Source organism: Protomyctophum bolini, assembly GCF_963924005.1.
Source record: "Protomyctophum bolini genome assembly, chromosome: 9".
Lineage (NCBI taxonomy): Eukaryota > Metazoa > Chordata > Actinopteri > Myctophiformes > Myctophidae > Protomyctophum > Protomyctophum bolini.
This window is the reverse complement of record NC_137870.1, coordinates 21,402,636-21,411,673: the sequence shown is the minus strand read 5'-3', so window position 1 is coordinate 21,411,673 and position 9,038 is coordinate 21,402,636. Positions and strand designations below refer to the sequence as shown.

The 9,038-nt window shown below is 41.3% G+C and overlaps 2 protein-coding genes across 2 annotated transcripts; both read right to left on the bottom strand.

The window, feature by feature from the left end:
- Nucleotides 1-2,788: 2,788 nt before the first annotated feature.
- LOC308321984 (stomatin-like) lies at nucleotides 2,789-5,240 on the bottom strand (the record flags this gene model as incomplete). Its single annotated transcript, XM_080773143.1, has 7 exons — nucleotides 2,789-2,980; nucleotides 3,331-3,465; nucleotides 3,774-3,977; nucleotides 4,115-4,197; nucleotides 4,480-4,552; nucleotides 4,658-4,761; nucleotides 5,153-5,240. The coding sequence occupies 7 exons, from the start codon at nucleotides 5,238-5,240 to the stop codon at nucleotides 2,789-2,791; spliced, it is 879 nt and encodes a 292-aa protein (XP_080629269.1).
- Nucleotides 5,241-6,051: 811 nt separating this feature from the next.
- LOC308321771 (succinate--CoA ligase [ADP-forming] subunit beta, mitochondrial-like) lies at nucleotides 6,052-7,452 on the bottom strand (the record flags this gene model as incomplete). Its single annotated transcript, XM_080772861.1, has 1 exon — nucleotides 6,052-7,452. One exon carries the CDS (start codon nucleotides 7,450-7,452, stop codon nucleotides 6,052-6,054), a length of 1,401 nt encoding a protein of 466 aa, XP_080628987.1.
- Between the last annotated feature and the right edge of the window lie 1,586 nt (nucleotides 7,453-9,038).

The following is a 9,038-nucleotide window of genomic DNA, read 5'->3' as shown; positions in this document are numbered from 1 at the left end:
TCACACAGTCATGGTGCCTCCATCATTTCCATGTTTGTGCCTCTATCTGCAGTAGTACATCCCATTGTCGCCCAGGGCTCAGAATGGTGGATGTGTGAGACATTATAAAACATCAAATAAAAAACAATCTAAAGTGCAACAGTAACCACAAGAAGCGCCTTTGCTATACATTTTCTCCCACCAGCAATCTCTCTCAAGGCACAGGCAATATTTAACATCACACATGAACCAAACTACCTGCTGTAGCGTTCTGATTCATGTAAAGCTCTGATTGCTCTCTTTTGTATGAACAGTATTAGTGTTGGATCAATTACTACCTGGTCACCTAATGGAACCTCAGTCGTTGGTTTCCTCTGAAACTGCAAAGCCAATGATCTCAACTGGCCCAAAATGTATGGTTACTAGATGGCAATTTCAAGTTGAATGAACTGCCAGACAGTAATGTAATCATATTCTTAATGTTCATTTGTTCTTGTATCTTAAGTTTTATTTTGCTTATAGTAAAGCATGCACTGTCTTCCAGTTAAAATCCTACTCCTATTGATGGTTTAGCAGCAGCCTGCAGTGTGGTGAGTAGAGAGGACAAACTTTAGGGCCGAAGCCTAATGCAACTTATCATCAAAATGCAGGCTTGCACAACAAACGTGACCTCTCATTTGTAATAAAAACAGAGTAAAGCTCCAATTTAATTGAATGATACATTTCATTACGTAACGGCTAGTGTATTGTTGATTGTAGTAGTTGAAGTAGTTTTGTTTTGCAGGATTGCCTATTGTCTACACTTTGTTTTACAGCACTAGTTATGTGACATGTTTAATAGCAAAGGCTATGATGTATTATAAAAGCAACACAGTACATTATGCACTGTCACAATCATCTGAAATTAATTTGCAATCCCAGAAGAAATACACTTTAAGGGCATTAAACAGTAAAGTGTAATAGTTTTAGTATCTGCACTTGAACCTTTGGCTACAAATCTAAAATATAGGACTGGTGTTCTATATGAGTGTTGTGTGCTCACAACAGTCATGCTCTTTTTCATGCCATCTTCAAGTGTACCTTATCATCTCTCAAAGACTGGCTGAAAACATTTAATTATTGCGGTTTGCAAAGCTTTATATGTTTGTTTGCATTGTAATTGGGGTTACAACACATCCAACTAACTTGAATGCAGATGTGTGTCCATAGAAGGCATTATGGCATCAAAACATTTGTGTTCGATTGTATCCACATGTGGCTTTGTTGGAAAATTCATACTCACGGAAATTTCTCAATTTGATATAAAAATATATTGTATGTACCATAATATGGTAATAGGATAATGGTGGGATTTTGCAAGCTGTTACCTCATCTCTCATATTGGAGAATAATCTCAGGTCTTGGAGACAGTCATGACTCATCAAAGAAAAGCAACTGCCATCACTTTCTTTTTTTTATTCGTCAATGGTTACGTTATTGTACTTTATCAGCTGATGCTCATACAGTACTATACAGTATGTTTACATTATCCTCTTAGCTCAATTGTATGTAATGTGACATGACATCATATCCTTGTGTGGGACATTATTTGGATGTTCAGTATTTTTTAAAGTATCTCTAAGAGCCTTTTGCTGTTAGTGATTACCAATAAAAAATGTTTTAATAACTGCTAGAGAATTATCAAAACACCCCCTTCCAAAACATACTTTCAACTCGGAAAATGACTGAACTAGACATTGATTAGCTTCATGTAATACTCACAATAGCCATGTTTCAACGGCAGTTTGTTTGCCAAGCTAAATGCATTTAGCTTTGTCTCTGGTGGCTTGAAATGTATTTGAAATGGTTTTACTCTCTATCAGGTATTCCAACTGCTGCACTGATTGCCTCTGTGTCCTGTGGACATGATCTTGTACTCATTTACTGAATGTTTGTTTGACACCAGATTAGGAGGTATTGTTTACAGTAAATCAATGTCTTAGCAGGTTTGGTGTACGTATCACACAGATGTTGATACGCTTTTGATTGTTACAGGGCTTATGTTGTAAAGATTGTAATTATTTCAGCATACCATTATGCTGTGCATAGATTACTATGAAAGCATGTCTTTAAGATTGTCTTGCATTGTTTCGTTTTTTATATATCTACGTACTGTATATAATTTCAGATGTTTCCCCCCATAACTGCAACTGTAGCTTAGCTGGTTAAAATATTGTCGTCAGTGATAAGACACCAACATCTGTACTGTAAATGTTGCACTTTGAATTTAAGTATTAAACCTCAACAAGAAAATGTTTATAAAAGTAATAGGCTATATTATCTCGATATATATCATTGCTCTATATTGCTAGCAAGGTTCTTTTTTGTGATTATACAGACAAAAAAAGCATAAGCATCTTTCTGTGATTTTTAATGAGCAGTTATTAGATATTCAGTTGTAAAAATAAATCACTATCTTTGACGATGAGAAAGATTATCACCTTTTACATACATTTTAATTAACTGTAGATATACATATTTGATCTGAGGGGTAAAGGAAGAACCTCGTTACGTGTTGAGTTTGTATAATTTATGCTATTTTCAGCATGCACCACCATCGTACAACAGAGTGTAAATTATTAACCACTTGAACCCCAGTATCCATAATCTGGGAGGATCATTAGCCGGAAATAGCAGATCTACATCTTGTAGATTGGCTATGTAGACGGAAAGAAGGAAAGAATACCATAATACAGCCCACGTACAGAGCCAACTAAGGTCTGGTTTACCTCGTCTAGAGGGTTTAAGTGTTTACGCATAACTTTGTCCATTATTTCCTTTGCATGAAATGCTGCAGGAAGTCTATAGGCAGAGGGAAAATTATGGTGGAGTTCTTCTCTGCTGCGATGGTGTTGAGGGTTTGCAGGTAGCGCAGCTGCAGAGCGGAGGGGGACTCGGCAATCACTAGGGAGGCTTCTTTAAGTGCTCTAGAGGCGTTCATCTCTCCCTCAGCGGCAATAACCTACAACACAGAAACAGTGGGGATGAGTTGACACTCATGTGGGTCAAATCAAATGCAGGGTAATTTGTAGACCTGTTCAGACACAAGGTCACACCCACATTACTGATTTGTTAGTCATTTTCACAGCAGTCATTTTCACATGAAACAGTAGGCCTAAGTGTTGTACCAGCACTGCTGTTACCAATGATTCTAATTACGGTTGAGTTCAATTCAGATCAGTGTGCTATTGGGCATGTTTGTTCACTGGAAAGGCTCTTCTCTGCCAAATGGGATGGAACCTTAGTATCATTGGCGGTAGCACCTGTTTACTCTACTATTTCAGGTAAAAATCTATTGTTTTTCCTCCTCACCTTGGCCCTAGCCTCCCTGGTGGCCTCTGCCTCTGCTGCCATGGCCCTTTGTAGCTGATGTGGCAGCTTCACATCCTTGATCTCCACACGCTCCACTTTAATCCCCCATGGATCAGTTGCATCATCCAGGGATTCCTGCAGTCATCGTTTGAATGGGATACATGTCATGAGCAGTCTGGTTTTATTTGGGCTTTTATGCCTTCATTGATAAGACTGACAGGAAATGGGGAGAGAGATGGGGAGTGACACACAGCAAAGGTCGCCGGGATCAGGATTCGAACCCGTGACACGCTGTCAGGCTGACATTGCAGTCTAGGGTGGCTGGATCACCACGCCGGCGGCCCGGGCCAAATTTTTGATAGTTAGGAACCATATGAACCGTTACAGGTCAACTCAGAGAGTGCAAAGAACCAATGCTTTAGATTCAGCACGTTTGTTCCCACCTGCATACTCCGTGAGATGCCCTCTCTATCAGACAACAGCTCTGCAAGGTTCTTGGTACCAAGAACGTTCCTTAGGGTGGTCTGTGATAGCAGCCGTGTAGATGAGTTGGCATTGGTCACATTTGCCACAGCAGAGATGGGACAATGAATCCGGAAGTACACCACGCCATCCACGGATACTGTCACTGAGTCTTTGGTTAGGATCTGCAGAGGAGTAGTGCCTGAGTTACACAATGATGCTTTCTTTGACTGAGATCAGTGTACTCTAGTCTAGTCTAGTGGTGTATAAAGTTTGTAACTTGTAATTCTTTGTGAAACATAAACGTTGAGAAAATCATTACCTCTTGAGGAGGGATGTCAAAAGATACTGTTCTCAGATCCACTTTCACAAAGCTGTCGGTGCAGGGCAGGACGAAGACAAGTCCTGCAAAAAAGAGTGCATCCCTTTACAACGGCCATGCGAGCTGAAACATATGGGGAATTAGGAAACTAATAGTACTAGGTTAGGTCCAAAAATATTATTTAAAATGATTTACTGTACTGCATTGTATCTTGATATTAATTTTCATATGTATGAATACTATATTTCAGATAAATGTTCTTATTTAAGCACAAATGTATTTCCAACGCGCATTTGGAATCCTCTAACTGGAGAAGCAATCCACATTGTATATTGTAAATGTAAACAATAGATGTAGCAGTGTACCTGGACCTTTGGGTTTCTTGTCTATAATCCGACCAAGCCTGAAAACAACAGCTCGTTCATACTCGTTCACTATCTGGAGGTCAGGAAGAGACAAAATGAGAAGGAGCAATTGAATTACAATTCAGGCTTTGGATGTTGTGAACAATATGATTGTACAGTTTACTTCATAATACTCTACCTTAAGAGAAATTAATATTGACAACGGGAACGTTACTGTGATGAAGATCATCGATATGATGACTATAGTCCAACCAAAACATCCCAGTGTACCAGAGTTTTTATCTGTACAGGAAGTAAAGAACAGCATGATGTCATCTTTGACTTTGCATATTCTCTGTGGCAACAACTGTACACACAGACGCTTTAGAAATAATGCTCCCTCTCTCTCTGATGAACCATTCTCATCGCACAAGCAAATTCATTTATAAATCCCAGACAATTACCAACTACAATCTAATTTGTAATAATGGACCTGACTCTAACCTGCACAATAATGCATCTGGTCCTGACCTGTTGTCATGTTACTTTGATTACTTCTACGGTAGTTATAAAGAGTCACTGTTGAGAAAGGAAGTGTTGCTTGTCTGTCTGATTACAACAATCCAAGGCAAGCTGACAAGAATCATTATTTATTTTCGACATATCAGAAAGTGAGAAAAGAACGTTCACATACCTTCTATGTTGTCTGGGGATCGTGGGGAACTTATCTGAATCTTACCCTGCGTAACCATCTCTGCAGTGCTGGACGCTGTGGATAGCATTAGCGAGGATGTTTCAGGTGTGCTGCACCAAAGACTACAGCGATGGGCTTATTTACCTGCACCTGTTCTCTCTCCCACAAGGGTGTGTTCTATCTGGTGAGGTCTATTACCTCATGGTCTGCTGACGTCCATGAGAGACTGCATCAGGGATGCTCCCACTCACTGGCATGTGACTCTTGTTTGGCTTGCCATCAACATGAATCTTAAATATTCTCTACATTTCTCTTTTATTAGAGAACTAATATTAAGTATAGTTTTATTTCCAAGACAGACATTTGATGAGTGCAGTTTATGAATAAACAATACATGGTATCTTGACACCAGGCTGTGGAAACATGATAGTCTCTTCAGACACATAGGATGATGGGATCATGTGTCGCAATTTCTCTCCCTGGTATTTTTCTCTGGGCGGGAACCCCTTTTGGTGTTCTAACCATTCTGGACGGGGACCCCTTTTGGGGTTCTGTACAGTATGTACAGTATTCAAAAATTCAAAAACTTTGATGCTGCTACAGTATATAAATATTTGAAGTTTTTCAGAAAGCTTAGGTCAGGATTTAGAGGGCTTTTTAGAATCGGCCTCAGTCCAAAATGGGTTAACCACTTGAACCCTAGCATCCCTATCAGTTTCCGAGGCTAATAGACAAGCTGTCAAAACCAATTGCCCCCAGCTTGCCCAACAGTATGGAATGATTCAGTGTCGAACGATTTTGACACTGTACTTTCGTATTGCCTGCATGGCAGCGTCTACCTCACGCCTGAGGCTGAAGGCGTGAGGTAAGGAGGTCAACATGGGTTCAGTGTGCTTTGCTTAGGTGGGAAGCTGGAAGGTGACATCCACCTTAGCCTCCTTAGCCAGCGACACAATGTCAGACAGCTTTACAACCATTTTAGCAGCTTCGTCCAAGCCATCACAGGCCAGGATCTTCAATTGGCTGGTAGAGAGCAGTAATTTGGCATTGTCCACATTTGTACCTTGTAACCGCACAACAATGGGGATTTTCAGTTCTAGGTCGGTAACAGCCTTGATGATGCCCTGGGCGATAACATCACACCTCATGATGCCGCCAAAGATGTTGACCAGAATAGCCTGCACCTTCCTGTCAGAGGTGATGAGCTTGAAGGCATCTGTCACCTGGTGGGCTGTGGCTCCACCCCCTACATCCAGGAAGTTGGCTGGCATGCCACCATGCAGCTTAATGATGTCCATGGTAGCCATGGCCAGACCAGCTCCGTTTACTAAACAGCCGATGGTGCCATCCAGTGCAATGTAATTGAGGTCGGCGTTGGCTGCCTGTCGGTCGCGGGGGTCTTCCTGAGTCCAGTCTTGCATCTCAAATACTTTCTTCTGCCGGTATTTGGCATTGGGGTCAATGTTTATCTTAGCGTCCAGGCATATCACAATGCCAGAGGAGTCTTCTACCATGGGGTTGATTTCTAACATGGTGGCATCATACTTGATGAAGACATTGTACAGTTTGATTATGTTCTCTGCTGCGTCATTGATAAGTGCTTGAGGGAAGCCGATCTTCTGTGCAACCTTGACAGCCTGCTCCACCTTGATGCCCTCCACAACGTCAATAGGTTCCTTGAAAATGGCATCTGGATTCTCAGCTGCCACGTCTTCAATGTTCACCCCACCCTGTGAACTACCGATCAACACAGGGCCCACCATGGAGGATGTCTGCTCCATGGTGATAGCAAAGTAGTACTCGCTGAGTGGGTACATGCGCTTGCAGATGAACACCTGGTTACAGATACGCCCCGCCTCTCCGGTCTGCTTGGTGTACAGCTTTCGACCAATCATCTGAGACGAGATATCACGGGCCTCTTCTGACGAGGAGACAATCTTGACTCCTCCCTTTAGGCCACCCTCAAAAGTACCCTTCCCCCTTCCACCAGCGAGCACTTGTGCTTTCACCACCAGATCCTTAGAACCTAACTGCTTGGCAACCTCATACGCCTCCTCTGAGGAGCTGGCTACCATGCCGGTGGGCACTGAGATGCCAGCCTGTTTCATCAGGCCGATGCTCCTGTACTCATGCAGGGAGAGGTTTCTCTTTTGCTGCTGAACGTGGGTGGGCCACTGTTGGTTGCCATGGCTATCAAACAGCAACGGAGAACCACATAGTACCTTAGATGCAGTGTCAACTGTGGTTCTAGACCCTAAATGTCTCAGGCTAGATATCAAATAACCACAAATCGGCAACATTGCCGTATCTTCTTCCAGAGTGGTAAAATACTTGATATAATGCCATATGTCTGTCAATCTGTCTGCCTTTGTCCCGTTTATGAACAGAACATATATGGAGTTTGGTGTCAGCAATGCCTAAATATAGAGTACAGGACAGTCTATGACATCAGGCTACTGATATTGGGGATTTGTGCTTAATATTTCTTATTATTATGCTATACGGACATATTATGGTCTGATGGTCACATTCTCAAATTTTCGGTTCTTAAAAAGGTCGGAAAGAATCGAGACCTACACCATTCGATTCTGCAAGCTCTGAATAGTGTGTGTGTGGGGGGGGAGGGTGATAAATAAATCATTTGAAAATCATGCTTTTCGACCACGTCGTTTTGAATGGTTTGATTATAAAAAAGAAATCGGGAAAAATAGACTTAAGTTTAAAGTTTTTCAGAAAACGTATGTATGTCAGTATTTAGAAGGTGCCTCAGTCCCTTGGAATGTCCACAAATAATTTTGGTTGAATTTTTGTTGTGACGGAACGTTCCGCCAATTAGAATCCAACTGGCAACTGCTATTGGCAGAACGTTACGTCAGATAAGCTTTATTATTGAACCGGATCGTTGATTTCTTCTTCTTTTTTTTGCTTGGCCTTTCCTTCTTCATCGATCCTAGACAGGTTTCATGCATATATGTATATAGGACTAAAAAGTTGAATAACTCTAAATCTACGGAGCTCTCCATGGTTTTGACAAAACGCGTGATGTTAAATTTATTATCCAGTGATCTCTATAGAGCGTCGCAGTCCTGCCCCCTTTCATGACGACGCCAGGCCCAGGAAATAATTCCCAATGCATTTTTCCCATAGACATTTCAAAACTTATATATTTAAAGACCTTATAAGCGTCGTACAAAGCGAGTTGTGACAAATCATGACAACAAACACAATATTTTGGACCAAACAAAAATAATTACAAAGAAAAAAAACAGCAAAAAAAGTGTTGTAACCTGCCGTTTTCTTCTTTCTAATTATTTGTTCGGCCCGAAAAATTGTGTTTGTTGATTTGTCACGACAAGAGTTGGCTTTGTACGAGGCTTAAAAGGTCTTTAAATAAATACTTGAAATGTCTATGTCCTAAATGAACAGGGAATAATTTCCTGGTGCCATGTCATGGTGATGTAAGATTACCCCTCACTACGAGTGCCTCTCACTTCACACGGGTGTGTTTTTTATATTTTATAACTTATCTTAGATTATTCTAACCAGCAGCAAATGAGAAGTTAAGGCCTCAGGTATACTGTATGCTCCATGTTTTTATATGATTTGATCTTTTTAAGGGTCACATCACATACAAGTGATTACCGGTATGTCAATTCCTGATTGTCTCCACACTGCATGTAGTCCATCCCTGCTAACCCTCGTGAGTGTGGGTGTACAGTATGTCTCCTCTGATCAAATGAAGTTGCTAGAAATCTTCTGTGCTCCTAATCAGTATCAGCCTGCTAGTGGTTAAAACATGGGGGCCACCAGGGGGCGCCATTTCGGCTAGTTTGAAATGTTAGGGGGATATACTGTATTAGCTATTTCACAAGGGGCCACAGCCAGA